At 41.8% G+C, this 26,607-nt stretch overlaps 1 protein-coding gene across 5 annotated transcripts in view; it reads left to right on the plus strand.

Annotated features, from left to right (window-relative positions):
• COLGALT2 (collagen beta(1-O)galactosyltransferase 2) overlaps window positions 1-26,607 on the plus strand; it is a 109,164-nt gene that overhangs the window by 77,486 nt on the left and 5,071 nt on the right. For 4 of the 5 annotated variants that reach the window (XM_034942264.3, XM_034942269.3, XM_034942275.3 and 1 more), the window contains 6 exons: window positions 5,011-5,087; window positions 8,735-8,841; window positions 14,276-14,408; window positions 15,510-15,637; window positions 19,071-19,277; window positions 20,821-23,393. In XM_034942264.3, the coding sequence (XP_034798155.2) occupies window positions 5,011-5,087; window positions 8,735-8,841; window positions 14,276-14,408; window positions 15,510-15,637; window positions 19,071-19,277; window positions 20,821-21,097 (929 nt within the window). In that variant the 3' untranslated portion in view covers window positions 21,098-23,393. Of the gene's footprint in view, window positions 1-5,010; window positions 5,088-8,734; window positions 8,842-14,275; window positions 14,409-15,509; window positions 15,638-19,070; window positions 19,278-20,820; window positions 25,726-26,607 lie in introns of those variants that run through there. The other variant, XM_063603554.1, reaches the window with a different exon arrangement.

Here is a 26,607-nt window from a genome sequence, read left to right on the forward strand (position 1 = left end):
AAAGCTTGGGGGTGTTCCAGGGACAAAAGGCCAGCATAATTGGGGTATAAAGAATGAGTTGGGTCAAGGAAGATGAAGTAATGGAAGAAGAAATGTCCAGATCACACCGAACATTCTGGCCATGGTAAGGAATTTAGATTTTACTCCAAGAGTAATGGGAATCCGTGGAAGATGGGGTGGGGCAGAGGGGGCATGGCCTGATGTGACTTGTGCATTTAGAAGGATCATTTGGGCTGTGGTGAGGATACTAGATTGTAGGGGACCAGTACCTCTCTCCTGGTGGGACATGGTGGTGATTGGGATGTGAGCTCTAGCAAGGAGTTGATGAGAAATAGACAGGTTGAGGATATATTTTGGTGGTGGAGCAACAGGACTTAGAGAGACCTGAATGCAGTCCATGAAGGAAAGAAAGGAATCAAGATGAGTCCAAGATTTTAGCCTGATACACCATTTACTGAGATGGGAAAGACTTTATAGAAAAAGACTGGGGGGTGGGGAGGTAGTTTTGGTCACATAAGCTTAAGATATTTAATAGGCATCTAAATAGAAAGGCAGAAGATAGTTGGATATATGAGTCTGGAGTTCAGGGAAGAAACTCCAGCTAGAGACAGATATTTGAGAATCATCAGCATCAGAAGGATATTTGAAGCTGTGGAACAGTCTGAACTCATGTAGTAAAAGAACACAGGATGAGAAGAGGACAGATCCCTGGGGAAGACAAAACAGCCAGAGAGCTGGTAGGAAAAATTGAGAAGTGTTTCAAGACGGAGCCAAGATGCTGCTGAGAAGCCAAGGAAAATAAGGATAAAGAATTGGTCATTGGTTCTGTCAAGAGAGAGGTCTGTGATGACCTTGACATGGGCCACTTCAGTGCAATGATGAGAACACAAATCCATTCAAGTGGACTGAAGAGAAGCCAATGGGGAGATGAGAAAGCTGAATCTTGATGGGATGGGGAAATGGAGAAATCGGATGGAGGCTGTTGGGGGTGAGAGGTCAAGGGAAAGGTTTTTCTGGTTAGGTTGTTTGTACTGTTTTTTAAAAAAAATAGAAATATAACAGTATGTTTGTATGCCAGTCACAAGGATCCAATATATAAGGAGATCTTGATGATGTAGAAGAGAAGGTAATTGTAAGGTGAAAACAAGAGGGTTTTTGTCCTGGGTTGCAGCCCAGAACAAGATTGCAGAGGCTATACTAGATAGAAACTTCATCTACTGTGGCAGATGGGATGGCAGAATGTATTGATACACATGCAGTTTGGTTTGTGGACTTGAGGTGGATTGAAAAGGTAGATCTAATTTGATTTTGAATATTTTCTTTCTGAAGTATATAGGCCAGTCATGAGCTAGACAGGGATTTTGGAGATTTTAGGAGAGAGAAGGCAAAAGATACAATCTCTCAAAGAGTGGGAAAATAAATTTACTATGAAAGGACAGTTACATCATTTGGTGGTGTCAGGTGCCAATTTGACATCTGTGATTGTAGCTTTGAAGTGACTCAGTCAACACAATTGTGTATGTTTCTCACAGTAGTCCTCTTGGTGCTGAGTAAGTGGGCAACGGGTTTAACCAGGATTAGGGTTTTATCAGGCATCAGTGGACGAGAATTGAAAATCTTGTGAAGGGGATGGTCAGGGAATTTCTGAATTGTAGACTGGAGTTTTAGAAATCAGAGTTGAAGAATTTGAGTGAGGTGGGAGAAGGGTTATGACGACAATGACTAACACTTATTAAAAGCACTGGTGCCCATCTCTTTTCATGTGATAACTCATTTAGTACATTAGAAGCTGCACAGAGAATTTGGGGATGTGCTGCCTTTGGGAGATGAATGACAGGAGGCCAGATCTTATAAAGATGTTAGATTTAAATGGTCTATAAAGCATGAGGAGATTACTCTTGCATAAGGTGATAGGAAGTCTCAGGTACCTGCTCTCAGTATTGACATTTTGAGACAACAGTACATCATGTAAAAATTATTAAGATACTTGGACTTGAAGTCATGTCTAAAACTGAGTTCCAGCTCTGCCAATCACTCAGTATTTGACCTTGGACAAGTCTACATCTGGCTTGGTCTCAGTTTCTTTATTTGTAAAAAAAAAAAAACCAGCCACCACAAAAAAGTGAAGATAAAATTACATGGTGACTATGAAAACACCTAGCAACCTGTTAAGCCCTTAAATATAGTGTTGAGTGTGACTGTTACGGTTGAGAACAGAGCTGTGCGGCGGAAGATTATTTTGACAACAGTGAGCATGATTAATTAGAATAGGAAAGACTGAGAGCATGTAAGTGTTTGAAAAAAATCAAAAACAGCCCAGGCATAGTGGGTAAGGACCCAAGCTAGGCTGCAACATGGAAGAAGTTCAGGAGAAATTATAGAGAAGAAGCGGTAGGATTTGATCCAAGTACAATCTATCATGTACTATCCCAGACATGACTGGGCTTAAATGAGCTACTCTGGACCCAGCCCAGTTGCCTGGTTGGCTAATACCAGTGGCCACCAAGGACTAGCTCTGGGGATGATGTGGAATGGGAATTAAGAGCTCCGGTAAAGGAGTAGGACCTAGGTTCAAATACCAGCTCTATCAGCTCTGTGATCTTGGGCAAGTTATTTAATGTTTGTTTCCTTGTCTATAAAAATAGAGACACTCATACATATCCCATGGTACATGTGAACATTAAATATATGTGATTATATATGTCAAGTATATATGTGACATATATATATCACTCACAGAACTCTGGGTTCTGTGAGTGATAAGACCTCTGTAACAATGGCTGTAATTATTCACATTAGATCTTGAAACTATCCCGAAAGCAATGAAGCCCATTGTCCCAAGTGGCAGTACAGGGAAGGATTATTTCCAGGAAGGGATTTAATGAGAGACCAGATCAATTATGAAAGATGGAGTCAGAAATGACTACAAACAGAAGCCAGGATATACCTAACCTTCAAGTCTGTTGTCAGCAAAGATACATCCTTCTCCCCACAGACTAAGTTTCTTAGGTCTGACTCACTGTATCACTTCCTGTTTTCCTCTGTGGCTTACTGCTGCCTTCAGTGGCAAAACCCAAGCACACTTCTCTGATATTTTTGCTCAGTGATGACTTTCGGGAGCCAACCACTTGTGGCTTTTTTTTTGCAACACTTGTCCTGTGAATGCAATGACTGCCTATGTTTGATGGAAACAAAGTGGCTAAAAGCAGTCTCTTTGGCTGAAATGTTAAAGCCACACAGGCCATGTGAGTCCAAAGGAGACCAGCAGCCTAGAATGGGTAACTCAAAATATAACATCTTCCCAAGTCTCAGGCCCCAGGAGGGAGAGTGAGACAGTTCCTCAGACAATATCATGAACAGGAGGAAGCTGGTACATTAAGCTTCTTTCTCTTAAAAACCTAACCCTGTACCTGGTGGACCCTCCCTATTGATTTTAAAAGAAACTAATAAGGAGTGGAGTGGAGCAGAAAGGACCAGAATATTCTGGGCTGCTATTGGGAAGACAAAGACATGCACTGCATATGCACAGAAATATGACTGTACGTGTCAAGTCTGAAGTAACGAGACCAGCTCTTGCGTTTGGCCTAAGAACTCTGTCTCACTATGTTCTAGAATTTCGCATCATTCGCCAATAAGTAAAATTGGATGTCAGGATTTCTCTATAATATTTCAGTGAAGTTAAACAGATCATACCCTTTGGACAGTATCTCAGGATGGGCAAAGTTATGCTGGAATATAAAAATCTGATTGGCTTCATACAACAATGGCTTATTTCTTGCTATGCAAGTCTGCAGAGCAGGTGTCTTTCCTGGGAGCTGCCCTTCATGTGTTGATGCAATGTTCCAGGCTGCTTCCAATTCGCATCTGCTATCCATATCCACACATGCCGCTATGAGCACAGTGGTGGGACCAGGGGCAGTGTCGGGGGAGCTCTTGGAGAGTGGAGCAGCAGCACCACACTATAAACTTTCCCCAGAAAGTCATATAGCCCTGAGTAACTTCAAGGGCAAGAGAGTGTATTCCTCTCCTGTGCCTGGAATAGAGGTGAACAGATACGTTACAGTAGTCATGGCCATTACCCATAGTTCTTTCAACAACCCAGTTACCAGCTATCATTTTAAATTTTCTTTGTATTATCCCTTTAAGGAAAATCAAATGAGGACTTTGAATTTGTATAACACTAAACATTCTTCAAGGCCTTTTCAGGTTTCTTAACCAATATTACTTCCAAACTTTAAAATACATAGTTTGCAAAGGAAGCTTTTTTAGAGTATCAAATAAATAAAACTTTCATTATTGAAGAAGTAGTGTCACTCCCAGCTGGAATCTTCCCATTAGACATGGGCCAGCTCTCCATGGTTAGATCCTGTTAAAGCAAAGGACCTTTTGTGCACCCACAGCTAAACCTGCCCAGGTGGGATAAAAATAGTCCCCCACTTTGACAATTTTAAATGCAGAGAAAAAAGTGTTTTTCAGTAAAAATTCTAGCCTATTTCTGAGCTCTTTCATCATGGGCCATAGTAAGTAATAGCTAAGAGTTGTTGAGCATTTACTGTGTTAAAGTGGTGAGTGCTTTGCACGCAGGTCTCATTTAAATTTTATAACACAGATACACTTCTATTATCCCAATTTTATACCAAAGAAATGAGCTTAAAGAGGTCCCGTAACTCTCCTACTCCTTCGCAAACCAAGGTTTGGACCCAGATCATCCGACTCTGGAGCCCTTCCTCTTAACCATTATCCTAAACTGCCTCCCAAATATTCTTGAAATAAGTCTTAAGGGAAGTGGAGCAAATGTTGCAATCTCCATATAATCAAATGCTCCTGAAACCAGTGCCCTGACCAGCAGGGTTCCTGTGTGGCTACTCAATCCTGGAGAACTGCTGCCATTGTCCCCTGCCCTGTATTTCCAAGTTATATTCCAACCCTAGAGATCAGGCATGCGGATGGAATTATGATTTCTGACCCTTTCATTAACAAAGCACTCTGCATGTTTCTTGTGTCTTCCAGTTGACCGTCCTCCAATGGAACCCTCCCAGTATGTCTCAGTTGTCCCTAAATATCCAGACAAGATGGGATTTGATGAGGTAGGAAAGGTGTCTATATGTGTGTGCACATGCACGCGTGTGCAGGCTTGTGTGTTCATTTTGGAACACAAGCCTGAGCTTGCATCTGAGAGCCAGCAAGACTGGCTTGGCTGCTGAAATGGCTCTGAGGTCTTGGGAAAACTACTTGGTTTTTGTTGTTCCTCAGTTTCCTTATCTTAAAAAAAGTAGTATCATGATAAATGTAGTTAATCATTTACTTAGAAAGAAATTACCGTTTAGTAATGAAAGTGAATTTGATATTTTCTAGGAGCAGATATTGTGATATTTTTAATCAACCTTTTTATCAAAATTCAAGAGTAAGATACAGAGGATACATGTTTTAGATATGGAGGACTTTAATTTTATTCTGCCACATCTGAGCAAGTGGAAACTATTCTGGAACTTTCTGTGCTTTCTTTTCTTTCTACTATTCTTCCATGGAAAAAGGTTGGAGAGCAGGGTTAAGAGGACAAAGAAAGAAAAAAAAACATATTTGTTCTAAAATTCTGCCTTTCAGCAGGCAAGAACTTCCTAATAATATTCTAAGGGTAGTATTTATTATTAAGTTTTAGTTGTATAAAGAATGAAGCAGAAATATTAAGAGGTTCCCCTCCTGGTAATATGCGTAACAGATACTTGGCAGGGATTGTGACTCCACATCACTGACTCTCTCATGGGTGTCCCCTGTAGCTGCTGAACAGTATTCAGAAGGAGCTTGGTGGTCTAGAAGCTAGGGCAGTGCCTCAGGAGTCCACAAACTGAGAACTCTTCCATGGACTCTGGATATGTAACAGATCAGGCTTTGAGCTTGGTGCTAATTGCCACTGATTAATCGAAGGAAGATGCCTTGTTTATCACATGGTAACATATACATACATATATGTACATGTCCCCAGAGTACAGCCTTCTCAAAGGGATTTGACGCTAGAACTGGGAATTAAGATTTCTTCCGTAAGACTGATTTGGAGCTATACTTCAGGAAGGGGGAAAGAATATTTCATGATTATTAAGTGGGGAAGAGTTAACAGCTACTATGGTATTTCCACAAAGGGCAGAATGAGAAGAGATGAGCTACATGTAGTAGAGAGGAATAAGACTCATTTGCAAATAGTTTTTAAAAATGATCAGGGCTACAGAGAAGGTTGTCCCACACCCACCGTGGACCAGCTTCCACCTATTACTGTAGCTTTCCTTCCCTACAGCTCTCTCTCGGCTCCCTAGGTGAAAGGACCCAAGTGTCCTTACATAGATTCATTTCTCCTCCTAAAAACATCCCTATGAGGACCAAACCAAAGCAAATAAAATAAGACAAAACCAGGATCTTCCAGTTCCAGTCTTCTTTGGGCAGGACACGGTGTAAGGACTGGGTCACTCCTAGAGCCCTTCAGGAGAAGGCCAACTCCATGAAGTGGCACAGGCTCGGAGACTCTACTTTCCTGAGTCTGAGGTTAGTCACCTCTCTGTATGGAACAGAGATAGCATGGTAGAAAAAGGGCTTTTCAGGGGCTTTTCAATCCTCCTCGGACTCTGTGACCTCACTGGTGGTGTCTGGGCTGCATTTGGCTCTGACGCTCTTTTCTCTGTTTACTGTTCACTAAGTGTGAGTGAGCCGTCTGTGTTTTTACTTCGTGGCTACAGTTTTATTGCACTTGTCCTGGCAGGGACTGGAACTGGATTGTTATTTACTGAAAGTCTTCCCAGACTGGAGGTCTCTGTTTTTGGGGGCCTTTTTGGATTTATTTCTGTTGATTTTTTGTTCTGTTCTGTTTTTGTTCTCTTACAGTGACCTCGGGTGGCTTCATGTTTATACCTGAGAAAATGCCCTTTCCTTTCCATATCTGGAAAATTAGGCGATGAGGCATGACCCATCACAGTATGATTCTGACTAAAAGAACACAACCCATTAAGTTATAAAGTCCCAAGTAATGAGGCAAATAGAGTCACCACAGAAAATTATGTTTTTTACAAAATAATTACCCAGTTAGGTAAACAAGGAAGGTAGTAAAATTAGGATGCACTTAATCTACTTGGCCCTAAATCAGGTGGACAATTTCTTCAAAGGGAATATCTTGCTCCTCCATCAGTTTCTACACCCAGGGATTTATAAATGGATAGAAATGAGAATATTTTGCAAGGAAGGGTTGAAATTTTAGTTAGTGTAGCTTTTAATTCCCGTGAAACATATATTTATGACTGCATTCAGAATGACCATGTGAACCAAACCTTAACACAGTACCATCTGAACTCCAGACTGGTTCTAAGACAAAGTTTCTCCTTTATTCTGGCCATAGCAAAAGCCAACTTTATTATAAACCACCTGTCTTAAACATTTTAATCTGTACTGAATTTGAAAGACGAGTTTGTGCACCTCCCTATTTTTATAGAACTGGACCCATAAACATTAATGTCTCCTCAAAGTCATCCAGATGGTTAGTCAGGATGAAGTCAACACCACCTGACTTGTTTCTATAGATTTCTGCTTTACCATGCTATGTGTCATCATCATTTCTCACTGGCCGTTAAAGTCACTAGGTTAACATTTAAAATGAGTTTCTTACTATTTGTAGCAAAAGGACCTTATTAAAACATTGATTTACGTGTAAAGGCATTCACAAAGCTTTAGATACTTCTATGGTTCATTAAATCTGGCAATAGTGAGGACATCCTCATTATCTGTAACTCTTGTTGTCCTTGTTGAAAATGAGTTGGCTGTAAATGTGTGCACTTATTTCTGGTTCTCTATTCTGTTCCATGGTCTACGTGTTGTCTATTCTTATGCCAGTACCATGCTGTTTTGGTTACTATAGCTTTGTAGAATATTTTGAAGGCAGGTAGTGTGCTGCCTCAAGCCTTGTTCTTTTTGCTCAGGACAGCTTTGACTATTCAGGGTCTTTTGTGGTTCCATGAAAATTTTAAGATTTTTTTCTGTTTCTATGAAAAATGTCATTTGTATTTTGGTAGAGATTGCATTGAATCTGTTTATCACATTTGATAGTATGGACATTTTAGCAATATTAATTATTCCAATCTATGAACATGGGATATCTTTCTTTTTTTAATATCCTTCCATTTTTTTCCATCAGTGTTTTATAGTTTCCGTTATAAAGATCTTTACCTTCTTTGGTTAAATTTATTCCTAAGTATTATTAAATTTTTTTGTAGTTACTATAAATGGGATTGCTTTTTCTATTTCTTTTTCAGATTGTTGTTAGCATATATAAATGCTAATGATTTTTGTGTGTTGACTTTGTATCTTGCAACTTTACTGAAGCTGTTTATCAATTCTAATGGTTTTTTGGTGGCATCTTTAGGTTTTTCTAAACATAGGATCATATTGTCCTTTGACTTCTTAAAGAGTAGTTTTTTAAACTTTCCTATTTCAAGAGAAGGGAGAACATATTTATCAATGAACATCAGAAAAACAAAGAGAGTTAAGTCACTAGAAAGAGTTGAGTTTTGAAAATAATTCAGTTTGAATTAGTATCATCTACCTTAAACACTGATATGAGATAGAAATGAATTTTCACGACAGTTCTTCCTATCTTTTCCACTCCTTCTTCTATCTAAAACATTTACTAAACTTTTCAAACAGCCTAAAGAAGACTTGAGTAATTTATGTGTCTTTTCCCTTTTCCTTCTTGCATTAGATTTTCATGATAAACCTCAAACGCAGAAAGGACAGGCGGGACCGGATGCTGCGCACACTGTATGAACAGGAGATTGAGGTCAAGATTGTCGAGGCTGTGGATGGAAAGTGAGTTGGGTTTCTTCTCCCATTGCAGATGTGATTGGAGTGTGGATGTGTCTCCTCTGACAGAGAGTTAGTCCCAGGTGGGGCTCTAAGTCTCTTCGGTCATTAGAGGATAGTCATATTTTCAAAACGGCCACCTGTAGTAGCATTTAAGTTAATTTCATCCTGTAGAGCAGGCCTGAAATCCACTCACCAGCCAGTGGTCTTTGGTCTTCATTACACTGAAGGCTCACATTGGATGTGATTGTCCCATCTCTGGGGGTTCTTGCAACAGTTGTGGTGGTTTTCAGCCTTCTGTAGTGTAACAGAAGGAATGTGTTCAGAATTGTGTTCAGAGCTGAATTAGAGCATAAAGTGCTGAAACTTGGTCAATCTGAAGAAAATAGATGGAAAAATGCATAAAGGTGTACATTTCCTGTTGCATGAGATGCCTGCCACAATCTGCCTGGACCGATCACAGTGGCCACTTTTCCTGGAAATATGGCAGGAAAGTAACACAGGGAACCTAGTTAGATCCCTTCTTTTTTTTATCTTGTTCGGCTTTGCCCTTTTATTTGACACCCTAAACTATTTCAAGGCATAGATTTTTATAAAATGTGCCTTTCCATGTTATATGTTGGTTTAGAATATCAGTAGCTTTGTTTTCTATTTGCATAACTCCAACTAAGGAGTATGGCTAGCAGCTGTTGAAGTTCTTATGACTCCCTTAGAGAATCTCATCAGTGTTTCCCAAAGTGTGACCTGGACACTCACATCAGAGTCCCCACAGATGGTTAAGGGGAAAGCTCCCTCAGTCCCATCTCAGACCTGCTGAATTATGCTCTCTGAGGCTGGACCCAGGATCTGCATTTAAGAAGCCTCAAGGTGATTCTTAGATAGGATTGCCCCATAAAATACTGGATAGCCAGTTAAATTTGTCCCAAACATCACATGGGGCTTGGTTATACTAAAAAATTATCCATTATTTATCTGAAACTTAAATTTGACTGAGTGTTTTGTGTTTTTCACTTCCTAAATCTGTCAGCCCTATTCTTGGGTGCAGTAGAGTTTAGGAACCACTGCTTCAAATACCTCCAAGAACCCCAGTCCCATTCATAGACCACATGGACCAGGGAAACTAGTTGAGTAGTGAGAGTTCTTTATATATCCTGGATGCAAGTCCTTTATCAGATATGTAATTGTCAAATATTTTCTTTAACTTTATGCATTATCGATTGTCACAATTTCATGATGGTATGCATTGAAGCAAAAGAGTTTTTCATTTTGATGAAATCCAATTTATTTTTTGTTCTTGTTGCTAGTAATTTTGGTGTCATACCTAAGAATCCATTGTCAATTTCAAAGCCATGAAGATTTACTTCACGAAATTTTCTTCTAAGAGTTCTACAGTTTTATCTATTACATTTAGGTATTTGATCTATGTTGAGTAAATTTTTGTATATGGCATGAGGCAGGGATCCATATTCATTCTTTTGCACATGGTTATCCATTTGTCCCTTCACCATTTGTTAAAAAGACTTTCGTTTCCCTCGTAGAATTGTCTTGGCACCATTGTAAAAAATCAGTTGCCCATAAATGTAAGGATTTATTTCTGAACTCTCTATTTTATTTGATTGATCTATATGTCTATCCTTATGCCAGTACTATACCGTCTTGATGACTGTAGCTTTGTATTTAAGAAGTATGAGTCCTTCAATTTTGTTATTCTTTTTCGAGTTTGTCTCAGCTATTCTGGGTCCCTTACTTTTTCCATATGAATTTTAGAATTAGCTTGTCAAGTTCCACAAATAAAGAAAACAGCAGCTGGGATTTTTGATAGGAATTGCATTGAGTCTGTAGATCAACTGGGAGAATATTTCCGTGTTAACAATATGAAGTCTTCTGATTCATAATCATGGAATGTCTTTTTATTATTTAGATCTTCTTTAGTTCTTTGAATGATGTTTTGTCATTTTCAGTATACAAGTCTTGCATTTATTTTGTTAAATATACTCCTAAGTATTTTACTCTTTTGATGCTATGGTACATGGAACTATTTCCTTAGTTCTATTTTCAGATTGTTCATTGCTAAATGAATAAGAATACAATTGATTTTTGTATATTGATCCTGTATCCTGCAACCTTGCTGAACCCTTTTTATCAGTTCTAATAGTACTTTTTCCTTTGTGTGTGTATATTCCTTAGGATCTTCTACATACAAGACCATGTCACATGCAAGTAGAGATAGTGTTATATGTTCCTTTCAAACCTGGATACCATTTATTTCTTCTTCGTGTCCAACTACCCTTGCTGGATCATCAAGTACAATGTTGAATAGAACTGTTGAGTGCAGTTTCTTGATTTGTTCCTGATCTTAGAGGGAAAGGATTCAGTCTGTCACTGCTAAGTATGATGTTAATTGTGGGTTTTTCACAGATGGCCTTTACTGGGTTGAGGAAGGTCCCTTTTAGTCCTATTTTGTTGAGTATTTTTATCATAAAAGGGTATTGGATTTTGTCAAATGGTTTGTCCGTGTCTATTAAGATGAACATGTGACTTTTGCCTGTTAATATGGTACGTTACTTTGATTGGTTTTCACATGTTAAACCAAACTTGCAACCCTGGGATAATCCTGGGACCCATTTGGTCATGCTGCATAATTCCTTTTATAAATTGCTGGATTCTCTTGCTAGTATTTGCTTGAAGATTTCCACATCTATATTAATAAGTGATATTGGTCTGCAGTTTTCTTATAATGTTTTTGGTTTTGTATCAAAATAATATTGGCTTCATAAAATCAGCTGGGATGTGTTCCCTCCTCCTCTTTTTTTTTGGAAGTTTGTGAAAGATTCGTGTTAACAATTTTTAAACATTTGGCAGAAACCCCTAGTGAAGCCATCTGGTTCTAGGCTTTTCTTTATGGAAATTTTTTTTATTACTAATTAAACTTCTTTTCTTGTTATTTATTTACTTTCTATTTCTTCTTGAGTCAATTTTGGTAGTTTGTACCTTTCTATCAATTTGTCCATTTCATCTAGGTTATCTAATTTGTTGCCATACAATTGTTCATAGTATTATCATATAACCTTTTTTACTTTCATAAGGTCAGTAGGAGTGACCCCTCTTTCATTCTTGACTTTAATAGTTTGAGTTTACTTTTTTTTAATTCATCAGTTTAGGCAAATAATTGTCAATTTTGTTGATCTTTTCAGAGGACTGACTTTTGGTTTTGTTGATTTTTCTCTATTGTTTTTCTATTCTCTAGTTCATTTATTTGTACTGTAACCTTTATTATTTTCTTCCTCCTGTTTGCTTTGGGTTTAATTTTCTCTTTATCTAGTTTCTTAAGATGGATGGGAGGATTATTATTTGAGATATTCTGTTTTACTAGAGACATTTGCAGCTGTAACTATATCTCCAAGTACTATGTTAAGTGTATCGCATAAGTTTTGGTATGCTGTGTTTTCATTCATCTCAAAATATTTTCTAATTTCTCTTGCAATTTCTTCTTTGACCCATTGTTTAGGAGTGTATTGTTTAATTCCACATTTCTGAATTTCCCAAGTTTCCTTTGGTTATTGATTTTTAATTTCAAACCATTGAGGTTGGAGAACATACCTTGTGTGATTTCAATCCTTTTAAGTATACTGACACTGAATTTATGACCTATATGGTCTTTATGGTCTAAAAAATGGTATTTCTTAGAGAATGTTCCATGAACACTTGAAAGTGTGTATTTGGCTATTGTTGGGTGGAATGTTCTATAGATATCTACTAGGTCTGATTATTTTAAGATATTATTCAAGTCTTCTGTTTCCCTGTCTTCCTCCTGCCTAGTTCTATTATTGCAGGTGGGATATTGATGTCTTCCCCTACTATTGTTGAATTGTCTGTTTCTCCTTTCAATTCTTCCAGTTTCATGGTTCTGAGGTTCTGTTAGGTGCATATGTATTTATAATTGTTATGCCTTCCTGATGGATTGACCTTTTTTTTTTGAGATGGAATCTTGCCCTGTCACCCAGGCTGCAGTGCAATGGCACGATCTTGGCTCACTGCAAGCTCCAGCTCCCAGATTCACACCATTCTCCTGCCTCAGCCTCCCAAGTAGCTGGGACTACAGGCACCCACCACCATGCCCGGCTAATTTTTTGTATTTTTAGTAGAGATGGGGTTTCACCGTGTTAGCCAGGATGGTCTTGATCTCCAGACCTTCTGATCTGCCCACCTCGGCCTCCCAAAGTCGTGGGATTACAGGCGTGAGCCACCACTCCCAGCGCAGATTAACCTTTTTATCATTAAAAAATGTCCTTCCTTGGCTCTAGCATGAATTTTGTCTGAGATTTATTTTGCCCAATATTAGCATAGCTCTGCCAGCTCTGTCATTGCTGATTATATGGTATATCTTTTTCTATTCTTTTACTTTCAACCTATGTTTGTCTTTTAATCTAAAGGCTGCCTCTTATAGATACCACATGGTTGTATTAATTTTTAAAACTTACTATGCCAAATTCTTCCTTCATTGCAGTGTTTTATTCATTTGCCTTCACTACATTTTTTTCCAGATCCTTAAGGTCAGCCAGAGGTGAGAGACTAGGGACTTCTCAAGTTTTTCCTGGGCGTGTGGACAGCCCTGAATATGCCTGGGGCCTTCTAGATTCTCAGGGATATTTTGGAGCAAATCAAACTCCCTATGGACCTCTTATTCCTTGGTTTTTCCTTTTAAGTTTTTTGGTGGGCTTCTTGTTAGCATCAGCTGATAATGCTTCTCAAACAACTGTAATGTTAAACAGTTGTTGCTCATGGGTTTTGACAAATGACCTGTAGATAGTGCTGTTCACAGAAAATGAACTCTGAGTCAGGTCAAATCAAGACAAGCTCTGAGAATGTAGCTTTTCAAGGAGCTACTAGACAGGTTGAATAGAGATTATTTTCTGGGGGCAGGTCTTTAAGGGAGTCTCAGTCCATTTTGTCCCTGCCAGTGGCTTCTGGGTTGGTGGGGTTTGCCGCTCTCTTAGTTGTGAGGCTACTGGTTTTCAAGGCTTTTGTAGGGCTGGGGTGAACAGGTTAGGATTAGGGCAGCTGTGAACTTCACAAAGCTCACTGTGTTAACAGAGATTCAGCAGTAGGTCTTGATCAAACACTCCTTGGATTATTGCAGTACTTTAACTAATTTCCATAGGAGTGTACTTATTAAATCTTGTCAAAAAACTGATGATGCTTAGAACTATGTTGGGCACTATGAGGGATACACAAAAGTATGATACCCTCTTGTCTTCCCAGACCTCATAATACTAGTGTGACACATTCGCCTGGAGGAACTTGTAAGGAATAAAGGGAAGCCTCTCGGTCTTTGTCTGTGTGGGGGAGGGGTGTTTGCAGAACTAACTCTCTCTTTCTCTGGCCTTTGTGGTGGGGACCTTTGACTTGTTAATTTCCAGACGTGTTTTATGTGTTGCAGGGCACTCAACACAAGCCAGCTGAAGGCACTGAATATTGAAATGCTGCCTGGCTATCAAGATCCCTATTCCTCCAGGCCTCTAACAAGGGGTGAAATCGGCTGCTTTCTCAGCCACTACTCAGTCTGGAAAGAGGTAAATAATGCTTTATTCAGATTGCAGTTTTATGATGAGGAGAAAGGAAAGCAGGCTATCGTAGGTGAGTTAGGGCCAGATGTAAAGTGAGCCCGCAACTGTTCTGGAAATGTGCGTGAGAGCTGCTCCTGCCTTGTGTCTCCCTCTGACCCAAGACCAGCAACAAAGGGGCAAGGAGGAGTAGCTTTGGTGCCACTTGGGATGGTGACGGGGGAGACACCCATGTCCTATGTGCCACGCTCTTATTAATTCATTATCATCATTAGCAGGAATGCCTTCTATTATACCTATTATGACATCACTTATTAAGTGATTTTATACAAGAAATCACACAGAAGTCATGCGAGGTGGGTTGGGAAGGACAGACCACCTTAACCGAAGAAGAAATTATTAAGTAGCTTGTCCAGGTAAGAAGTGGCAGAGCCAGAAGTGGAACCCCTGTCTTACAGATCAAGACATATCCGGAGGGGGTATTGGTGTGTGGGGTTCCTGATAAACAGTTTCCACAACCAAAAAGAAAGTCCCTGAAGAAAGGCCCCTTGAACACTTTCTCTTTTAATGATCCAGTCTATGCCTGCCTTTGTTTTCTTTAAACTTTAAGTGAAATGTGATAAATAGGTATAAAAATATATAGATCAAAAGATACAGCTCAGGGAAATTTCACAAACCGAACAACACACCCATGTTAGTACACAGATCCAGAAGCAGGTAACCAGCATCCCACAAGCACCCCCCCACCCCGTACTGCCTTCTGGTCATCAGTCCCTAAGGGCAGTCACCATCCTGACTTCTAAAGGCATTGAATAGCTTTACCTTTGTGTGTACTTTCCCTTATATGAATGGAGTCATGCAGTATGTGTACTCTCCTAACATGACATTTAGGAGATTCACCTATAACGTTGCATTTAATTGTGATCATATATCGTCACTGCTGTGAATATGCCAAAGTTTATTTATCTATTCTACTATTGATGGCCATTTGCTTAGATTCCAGTTATGAATCTGTGCTACTAGACTCGTGACTTTTTAATACTTATTTATCTAATAAAAATTGGGTTTCAAACTTTTCATAGGGTATCTTCCTACTGATGACTTTTACAGGTAATTGATCGAGAGCTAGAGAAGACTCTTGTAATTGAAGACGATGTGCGTTTTGAGCATCAGTTTAAGAAGAAGCTGATGAAGCTGATGGATAACATTGACCAGGCTCAGCTGGACTGGGAACTGATGTGAGTGACAAGATGATCTTACGAGAGGGCTCTGAGAAGCACTCAGTCCTTTCCAATGGGCAGAGAGCCCCACCTCCACAGCCAGTAGGAGATACAGCTTAAGCTTCCACTTATCTAGTTTTCTTTCCATAAATGTTCTCAGAAATAAAAATGGGTAGAGGTTAGCCACTGGATTTTGCATCCTTCTACTCTTCAGGGTGGGAAACTGTGGAAGATTGTCTGAGACCTGGAGTCGGCCTGCAGATCAGGGACCTTCAGACAGAACCAAGGTGTGGCACTGAGCACTTACTTAGGAGCACAGCAGAAATCCCACCCTCAATTAACGTGGCACATGGAGTGGGTGTGAAGCTGGAGAAGAGGCCATTTATTCAAGCTCTAAAGTCCTGTGTCATATTTAAGACTCAGCTCCCGGGACAGCAGGTTGCCTCTGCAGCTTCCGAGAAGGTGGGAGGTTAGAGGGTCAGCCAGGGAGCTCCTCTGTTGGGAAATGGGGCTGCACAAACATGAAGAACATGGACAACTAGATTTGGGGAAGGGTCTGAGGCTGATGCAGGAAAACCAGGCTCACCAAGGGAGTGCTGGCTCTGAGCTGACATTTAGTTAATGTTCTTTGTCTACTCTCTGGGAATTGAGTGGCTTCTACTTTTTTCTTCCCTTCCCTTTCATTTTTCCTTCCCTTCCCTTTCATTTTTCCTCTCCCTCTCTCCCTTCCTCTTTCCTTTTTCTTCTTCCTCCTCTGCCTCCTCCTTTCTCTCTCTCATTTTCTTTTTAAAACAGATGACACTTTCAATTTCTCTCCAATGAAGCAGAAAGTTCCCAAGCATTGTGTTTGCTCCCAGCTGTGTGTCAAAGGCAATTCATCAACTCTGAGCCTGCTTCTTTGGAGCAGCTGCAGCAGAGGAGCTGTCCCTGCTTCTCCCACCCGCAGGCGGTATTTAACTATGGGCCCAGGTGGAATACTTGTTCCCTCAGAAAATGGGCCACTCTGAGCTCAGAAGAAACCTAGCAATGGCTCAACTAATGCGTCACTGTGTAATAAGACACCTATGCCCTGTCAGATTTCAGTCATGTGGTCATGTGGTTTGGTTTGGCATTCTGCACAGTCCCTTGAGATCACTGTTTCTTCCTATATCCTCCAGAAGTCACTGCACTTCAGCCTTTCTCAGTGGATGGCTCCGCAGCCTGTGGTTAAGGCCTCACAGGCCTGGAAGCTACTTGATGTCCACGTGACTTGTATAAAGGCAACTTCACTTAAGCCTCATAATCACAGAAGACTGAGCCCAGGGAATCTAAGGTTTAGAGCTGGCATACGTTCCCGTTCACATATAGTTCAGTGGGTGCATTTCTCAGGACAAAGTACCGACAGATGCAAGAAGGAAGAACAGTTGTCTTGATAAGGATACAGGAAAAAAGTGTTTTCTAAATTTCACAGGTTGATCAAGTCAAAATATCCCCTTAAAATCTATTATATAGTCTTAAAGAACTGTAACAGTTTTAAATTGTACCTGTTATTTTCTAAAACAAAAAAGAAACAAATGTTACCTAAACCTAAAACATGAAAGGTAATAAGCTGTTCATGATTGCCACATTACATCTTTCCAGGAAAAGAAAATAATAAAAGGGAAGAATAGAACAAGTCATTGGAATCATCGAGGGAGATTCAATAGAAATATAATATAATATTCAATAGAAATATAATGCAAGCCACATATGTCATTTTCAGTTTTCTAGTAATCACATTAAAAAGGTAAAAATAAATTAGACTAAATTAGTTTTAATACATTTTATTTAACAAAAATATCCAAACAGTATCATCATTTTGGTATGTAATTAATATTTTAAAACCATTAATGACATAGTTTACCTTCTTTTTTTTTTTGTACCAACTCTTCAAAATCTGGTATGTATTTTACACTTAGAACACCTCTCAATCCAGAAGCTAAATTTTCAGCTGTTTAAGTAAACTGGGCTGGGCGCAGTGGCTCACACCTGTAATCCCAGCACTTTGGGAGGCCGAGGCGGGTGGATCACGAGGTCAGGAGATCGAGACCATCCTGGCTAACACGGTGAAACCCCGTCTCTACTAAAAATACAAAAAATTAGCCAGGCATGGTGGTGGGCTTCTGTAGTCCCAGCTACTCAGGAGGCTGAGGCAGGAGACTGGCATGAACCCAGGAGGCGGAGCTTACAGTGAGCTCAGATTGCGCCACTGCACTCCAGCCTGGGCGACAGAGCAAGGCTCCATCTCAAAAAAAAAAAAAAAAAAGTAAACTGTCGTCCTACCAAAACAATGAACTTGTTTCATGGAAAAAAAATATATATTTCACACAGCTTCAACATTTAAAATTAAATTAATTAAAGTTAGAGCATTAACTCAGCACCTCTATCACTCTAGTTCCTCTCAAGTGCTCGATAAGAGTCTCCCTTCCACTGGATGAGACACGAGAGAAGCTCAGACTCCGTAATCTGAAGAGAGAGTGGCTGGGGATATATGTTTGTTGTTCTCAGAAGAACTGAAGATTGAACATAGACTTGTTCTACAAATCCTGGGATGCTTTCACAAGGGGGAATCCCTTGAATGTTGAAAGAGATTGTTTTAGGGCAAAATAGAGGAAGTACTGCTTTACCTGGCAGGCAAGAAGGAGGCAACTCCTCAGGTTGCTCCAGTCAAGCCCAAGTCAATTGGTTCCGGACAAAAGTAATGGAGCACAGATCCATGGGTAGACTAGGGAAGATGGAAGTGGCCAAAGGTGCATCCTGTGTTGTAGAAGTTGTTCACGGAGGACGGAAGGTGCCTGGGGGGCCTTTCTTAGAGCAGCATGTCTGGGAGGAAGCCTGGCCACAGCTGGACGAGTGTGAGGCAGGAGAATGCCTGTCAGGAGCTGTCATTCATCCTCCCCAAAAGGAACCCCTTAGGGCCACTCTTGGGTTCCCAGAACCTTCACTGCAGACTGACTCTTTCCCCCAGCTTATTTGGTCCTGTGTTTCCCACCAGCACTCGGAGTGCTGTGCAGAAGGCATCCAAGGCTGACACTCTGGGGACCTGAAGACAGCAGCCTCAGGATTCTCCCATCTGGCCTTTTTTTGTGCCTTTCCAACCTCTGTAAACACAGCTGGAAGCCCCATCCCATCTTTAAGAAATGATCTGAAAGATCTTTTAATCTTATGACATCTTACTTTCCAGCTTGAAAACCGTCCACTAGGCAGGAATAGTGGGGGTGTTGATAAATGGAGCTAGCAAAATGGCCCCAGTGATGGCAGATGGCAGTCATGACTGGCGATTGGATCCACTTTTGGATGTGATACATCATTTAATGACAGACAGAGTCAGTCCAGGATTTCAGAGGTATCTATGTAAACCAAAGCTGCTCTTCATCCTTATCATGGCATAATAGTCAAGGTGGAATTTTTCTCCTCTGCTATTTCCTTACAGTTATATTGGTAGGAAGAGGATGCAAGTAAAGGAGCCAGAGAAAGCAGTGCCCAATGTGGCAAACCTGGTCGAAGCCGACTATTCCTACTGGACCCTGGGCTACGTCATCTCTCTGGAAGGAGCACAGAAGCTGGTTGGAGCCAATCCTTTTGGGAAGATGCTGCCAGTGGATGAGTTTCTGCCAATCATGTACAACAAGCATCCTGTGTGAGTCTCCCTGAACCACCTGCCTTCCCTTGGGCACAGCCTCTTCATGAATTATGCTCTCCATTTCTGGTAGTACTTGATATTTTCTAAAGTTGTACTGCTTTCCTAAATGATCTTCTCATAATTATGATTAAGAGAGCCTAACTCAGGTGATTTATCCCTTTGTACAGATGGGAAGGTGAGGCAGAGATAGTGAGTGTCCTGCCCAGAGATTCTTGTAATATCCAGTTTGTAGTTGAACTGAATGTAATGTCCTTGGTCCCCTCCTTGTCTTTGCTCTTCTTATTTCCATAACCTCATACACCTCAAGGTGAAGGCCATCTTCCTAAGCACCTCAAAATTTCCAGTTCCTTTGGCTCAGGTCATTGGGTACTGTTGGCTAAGCAGAGATACCCATTTTTGCATAGCTCACAATCTGGTCAGGAACCCAGACTCATGAACAAATCATCATGATATATTGTGATTCCTGCAATCACAGGGGTGTGTAAGAGGTTCAGGGAGTGTGGACCTGATACCTGAGCATGATGTCCATGGAAGAAGGGCAGTGTGATGCTCGGGGCTCCCATAGCCCAGGAGCTTACCCTGACCTAGCGCTTATCAAAAGGTGTGGCAATTAATGATTTACCTGTCAATCTCCCCAATAAACTATAAACCCTTTGGGGCAGTAACAGTCTTATGCCTCTGTGTCCTTAGAGCCTAGTCCAAATGCTACACATAACAGCAGCTCCTAAATCATTAATGAATGATTCCTAAATTCATTAATGGAGCAGCATTCGTTATAACCTTGGCCCCTTCTCTCAGTTGCTGGGTGATCTCGTCACTAGATGGTCTCATTTTAGCTGTTGAGATTTCCTATGCTGCCACCAGTTCATTTTGTCTCTTGTCCTCAGTAAAAATGGAGTTGTGTGCCCTCTTGTATATAACATGTCAGAGACTGACTTTATCTCTGTGTCCTAGCAGAAACATGGAGGTCAAACCATTATCCCCTAAACAAAAGGGAAATTACTGCATTCAGATGTCACCTCATGTACTCTGCACAGGAGCCCTGAGAGGGAGGCCAAGTCATCCGTCTCCTTTACACCTGTTGGAACCAGAGTGGTGAGCAGGGAGCTAGAGCACAAAGCCAAGCCTGCGTGCCTCTAAGCCTCCACGTGCCACATGCCCCATCACTGCTGTCCAGATGTGAGGTGTCTCATTTATTAATCCCAAAGCAGGGCATTTTTTGTGAAGTGATCGTATTTATTTATCATTATGGTCTAACAGGGCTTACTTTTTAACTTTTGGAGTCAGACCTGAAATTCATCTTTTAAACTAGTCTATTCAAATACGTCAGAAATGTCCCGATCTTTTTGCTTGGGAGCTTGTCTTTGGAAAGCTTTTAAAGAAATATTTGTGTTTGTAGGCTAAAGTTTTTCACAAATGACACAATTGAAATAATGAAATGAACTCATGAGGTAACCAGGAGGACTCCTTCACTCTTTGTCTCTGTTCCATAAGTCTCCTTTCTGCCCCCTCATGTGTCCGGCCACCTTCTTGTTTTCAGAGCCGAGTACAAGGAGTATTATGAATCCAGGGACCTGAAAGCCTTCTCTGCAGAACCCTTGCTCATCTACCCTACGCACTACACAGGCCAGCCGGGGTACCTGAGTGACACGGAGACCTCCACCATCTGGGACAATGAGACAGTGGCCACCGACTGGGATAGGACACATGCCTGGAAGTCCCGGAAGCAAAGTCGCATCTACAGCAATGCCAAGAACACAGAGGCCCTGCCACCGCCAACCTCCCTGGACACTGTGCCTTCAAGGGATGAGCTATGAAGGCTCCCTGGGAGTGTGGCCCACATCAGTTCAACATCCTCTGGTTTTTCTAAAGGGCTATTCATCTGTTTGCTCCAGTTTTCTGTTTTGTTTTGTTCTTAGTGGTCACAGTCATCTAACCAAAGTGATCTAGTGTGATAGATCGAAATTAACATATTTTTGACCATGGAAGGAAATAAGGAAATTCAACCCAAATTTCCCAAGACGGCTGAAAGACAGGTTTTCTGGAAACTGTTAAGATAAACTGTAATCCAGACACCTAATTCTTCAGTTCACTACTCATGTGATACTGATTCCCACATTAAGGTTGAACAACATGGCTCAGAGTCTTGTTCAAGAGAAAGTGATCACCGAGCTGTCACATCAGCAAATACGTAGTCAAGGCAGCCAGGCCAACTAGACCACACTTATTGGTCTAGTTTGTCCGTTTTATATGACATTGAAAACTTGTGTGTGCAACTTTTGGGGGACAGGAATCAATCACTTAAAATCATATTTATTTGGCTTTTTATTTAAAGGATTCTGTCATAAGTCTTATTGAAAAGTAGATTTAAAAAAAAAAAATCTTAGTCCCTGTTATCCAGTAGGGGTGGGTATTTGGGTCTGACTGAGACTTGGCCTGTGACCATCATGGCAGTTGGAGCTCTCATATAGAGGTGACCAGTTTGCCATATGGATATAATTTAGTAGATATTTGACAGTTTGTGTAGGTATTTGAGGGAAAAAACTCAATGTTTGGCTTTTTTATTATGGCCACTCGAGTCAGGATGCTCTATTTATAAAGATAAATGTAATATATAAAGGGTGAGGACTGGCTGTGCATCCTGCCCTGTCCCGGGTTTGCGCGCTGCTACAGAGCTTCACGCTCTCCGCTCCACCCCTTAGCCTGGGAACCCACCGCGGGTGTGAGTTCTGTGAGTCACTGCTAAGAGACAGAGCACATTTTCAGGCCAGCAATTATCCTTGCCAGGGTTTTTTCATTATATTTTGAATTATTTATTTTACAAAATGGGTGAAGATATTGTCTTTAGGATAAGGCAGAGAAACAGATGTTGCAGACTTCCACGGCACCCGGGGGAGTGGTGGGTGTGGACACATTGGTTCGGCAATCTGATTCTCCTGAATTTCCCAGCCAGGTTCTTGTGGGGAGGCCTGTGGATGGGGGATTTGAACTATCTGGAAACAAATGATTCTCTATCTCAGGTGAGAAACCTGGTCAGAAACAAAGGGCTGGTCAACTGATTTAGGCCAGCAACCAGGGAAGCTCTTAGAATCCCAGGCGGACACCCTTTCTCAAAAGATATCCCCTAAGAGTCCTTTCTGCTTTCTTCACAGATTGATTTTATGTAAAATGCAGAGTTGGACTACACGATTTCTTCCCACTCCACAATCTGTCATCCTAGTATAGATCATGGTGGTTTCCCTCAAGTTTATGTTCTCATGCCCTCAATCTGTAAATTTTTGTCTCCAGAAAAACCCTCCCAGGCATCCCATACCAGCACCGTTCCTCATCATTGTCCATGCACCATGCAGCCATATGGGGGGCCCTGCACACCCCAAACCCTGAGCTTCACACTTAAACTCATGGGGAGGGCCCTTCAGAGCAGAGTCCACAGGCAGGTGGTGCTACATACACAAGCTTAGTGTATGAGTGTAAGATACACTTTAAGCCAGACACCTAATTCTTCAGTTCACTGCCCATGTGATACTGATTGCCACATTAAGGTTGAACAGCATGGCTCAGAGTCTAGAGAAAGTGATCACCAAGCTGTCTCATCACCAAATAGGTAGTCAAGGCAGCCTCACCTCCCCAGGTGAGGGGCGGGTCCCCACTTTAGGACAAGAGGCAGCTTGCCTTCCACCAGACGCCAGCCTCGGCCTTCCTTCCTGACTCACTGTGGGTACCCTTCTACACTGACCAGCAAGCTAGGCCGCTGGAGGAAAGGGAACTCACCCAACTCTAAATTGTGCCGCTTAGACTTAGCTGTCAGTGTGACTTCCTTTCCCACCCACCCCCAGAAAAACAGAAAGAGCATCTGGGGAGCGAGTGAAAATTCCTTAGGTGATTCCTAAGATTTCCTTGGGTATCTGGTTTTTGTTTTCATATTTGAGTGTGTGCATGTGTGCATGACTTTAATGATTTTTTTAACGGGGTGGGAGGTGGCTGGGGTGCTGGGGTCGAAGGAAGTTTGGGTTGATTTTTGTGGTGTTTTGTTTAATAGAGAATTTTTTTTTTTCCTGTTCCCCTGTCAGCTGGTCTGACAGATTTAAGAACTCTCATTCTTAAAAGACTTTGGACTTAAATTCTAGCATTTTAGACTAGGACTGTTCTACTGTGAAGAAAGTTCTGTCTCCTTTAGCCCGGTTTGTTTCTCCCTGCTCAGGTCTAGAATCCCAAGCAGTGTTCTTTTCTGGTGAACATTGTGAGCCGCAGATGTGATTTTTTTTTTAAAGTCATCTCTTCAGCAATCCAGAGGTTCCTTGACCTCATTATTTGTCCTATCTCTCCCTTATAGTCCTAAGCCAAGACATTTGACCTTTGACATTTGACCTTTGCGGTGTCATGTGAGGGCGTCAGTATAGAGGCCTTTGCATCTGGGCCTGGCACCCGCTCTCTGCCTCTGGAGGCTAAACCCTGTCTGGATTTCTCTTGGGATCTAACGTGGGATCTTCTGGAAAGACAACCGTGACATCAGCAGTGCTGGTGCTGCTGTGTGTGGACTGAACACCTGCACTTTGCAGAGGACACGCTGCATGGGCCCCGCTTGCGGTTCATTCAGGCCTGCTGCAGGAGCTCTGAGAACAAGAAAGAGCGGACACCCGTTCCCCTGCATCATCTGTCTTGCGTGCTATTTCAGGGTGGGGAAGTGATAAACTATTTGCCTTCTGGAGCTCTTTGTGAAAAATTAAAAAAAAACTTAGCTCAAAGATATGATTGTCAATTGCTTCCGCAGGCACTGATCAATGGCCAACGCTGCAGAGATTACCAGGTCTGCCCTTGACCAAGGATGTCAGGGTCAGGGGGAACCATCACTGCTGTGTGATCCCCATGGCAAATGAGGGGAGGGTGGTTGCTGCCCTTACTGTGCAGTGAGGGTTGTTTTAAACTGATGGGTACTGTTATGTAAGCTGAAAAGGATTCCAAGGTACAGAAAGATGGAAGAGAGCCCCCACTGGGAGGGAGTGGAGGTGTCCATCTTGCATTTTGTGCTACAGGTCAGCCTATCCATTCATCAAAAGATACTGAGATACTGTGATACCAGTCCAAGGCCAAAGAGCTTTTTCCTGGGGAAAAATAACAGCAGCAACAAAAAGAAAATCCTTGTTGATCTCAGTGACTGCTTGAATTTTTAGATCAAGCTTACCCCTAATCTCAAAAACCAGGCTGTGCACACTGCCTTGCTGCAGGCTTTGTGCTGGGCACTGAGATGCTCAGAGAAGTAGGTAAGGTCCCTACTGCTGTATGGGGCCCACAGTCCAATGGAGGAGCAACATAAAGCAGGTGGCTGCCAAACAGGATGGCTTTATTTCAGAGATGAACAAAATGGGCAGAGGAGGACTGTCAGGGCAGCTCTGCTGAGAAGGTGACATTTGGGTTGGGTTTTGGAGGATGAATTGGAGTTCAGAAGAGGGAGGAGGGCTGGGCACAGTGGGTGGAGATGCTGTCCAGGCATTGCCTGGCAGGACTATGAAAGGGCCAAAGTGGGATTCATGGGAACTCAGTAGGGCAGAAGAGTTAGGCATGTGTTGGGGTTGATAACAAACAAGACTGAGACACAATCATGCTGGCAAGGCAACTTGGCTGCCTCCCTCTCAGGGCTGTCTCCTTCTCAGGGCTGTCTCATCATAAGCACAGAGCCCAGCATTTCTGGGAGAATTCTAAGTTTGGTTACCATCTTGACAGATAATACAGAGGCTTCCAGTAAAATGTTGATGTCCAAAACAAGAAATATTCCCACTCAGCTACAAATTTGGGAATCTTATGGTTTTTCCCTTATGATTGGAGCAAATCCCTCCCGCTAGTAACTATAAAATAAAGATGCGTCTTCCCAGGAGGCTTTCTATAACGTGCTTTTGAGACATTCTTGCCAACTAAACAGAGGAAAGAAATGATCCAGAAGTGATCTCCCTGACAGAAGTTAATTCACTAAGGAGTTAAATAATGACAAAGTAAAGTTAAAATGAGGCTGGCTATATGAGAAGAAAATAGCATGTAAGGGGTGACGCGTTCTGAAAACTAAGAGCAGACAGCTTTGGAAATGTCACGCCCACATGATGTTTTGTGGTGATGTTTATTATTTCAGGGGAACCGGCTGTCTTTCAATTAAATGCAGCTGAGGGAGGAAGGCCAGCAGGAGAGGAGGGGCATATGAGGGGCTTCCCTGTGAGCCCGCGGCCCTAAGTCAGTGTAGGGCAGCTGAGACAAGAACCAAAGTATGGACAATGTCCTTTTGTACCTGCTTGGAGAAGAGAGAAGTAATGATGGTAGATTTTAGTACATTATATTACAAAAGATTACGTGAAAAATGGTGCTCCCTCTTATCCCAGGGACAGAGCAAGAGGAGTTTAGGTGAGCTTTCAGGAAGAATTCATTGACAGAATTGTCAGACACTGAACGGGGCTCCAAGGTAAGTGGTGGAATGGCTCCATTAAACTTTGTTGTTGGGCAGAAGAGTGGCTTCCTTTCTGCTCTGTGAATTACTGAAATGCCCTAGTATTTTGCTTCCACCCATGGATGTGCTAATATGTGAGCTGATCTTTGTTCAGTAGCCTCTGTGACACCAGCTGTGTTGCTTCCAATCCAAAGCCATCCATCCTCCCATCTGCCCTCAAAAGAGTGGAAAGAATGAAGAATCGTCTCTGAGGATTGCCTTCTCTTTATTTTTAATTTATGGAGTTTGTTTTTATGCCCCTCCCTGTAGTTCTCCAGCCTGGCTTCTCTGGAACAGGTGCTTTAGTAAACTTACCATGTCTAAGCAATCCTAGGGCCCACAGAGCACTAGCTCTGCCCCCATGGACCTGGCAAGGCTTTGATGGGGGTTTCCTATTCCACGGGTGAATTTGATTTTCAAAGTGGAGTGGGCAGCTCTCTCTCTCTCTGTTCTTAGATGCTTGGAAATTAATCAGCGACAGTTTCTTCTCCCAAAAGGAAATGAGAAGTTTGGAACAGACCCCCAGACAGGTGTTGAGTTGTCCAGGCATTTTGATGGTGTGGCCTGAAGGGCTTTAACTGCTTTTAAAAATTGCTAGCATAAATTGTGAAGACTTGAAGGGGATGATATTGTTGCTCAGGCCTAGCTCAGGGGAGGAAACCATGAGCAGAGTTGAGTGCAAGGGACAGAGTGGTGCAAGCCTGTTGAGAATCTGAGGGGAGAGGAAAGAGGCACCTTCTAGAGCACCACACACAGAGCAAAGTCCTGGTGCTCAGAGCAGAGTCTGGGAGAGAAGTGCAAGGAGTGGGGAGAAGAGACTAATGCAAGCCCATCGCTGGAGACAGTGATGCCAGTGCA

Source organism: Pan paniscus, chromosome 1, assembly GCF_029289425.2.
Source record: "Pan paniscus chromosome 1, NHGRI_mPanPan1-v2.0_pri, whole genome shotgun sequence".
In the NCBI taxonomy this organism is placed as follows: Eukaryota; Metazoa; Chordata; class Mammalia; order Primates; family Hominidae; genus Pan; species Pan paniscus.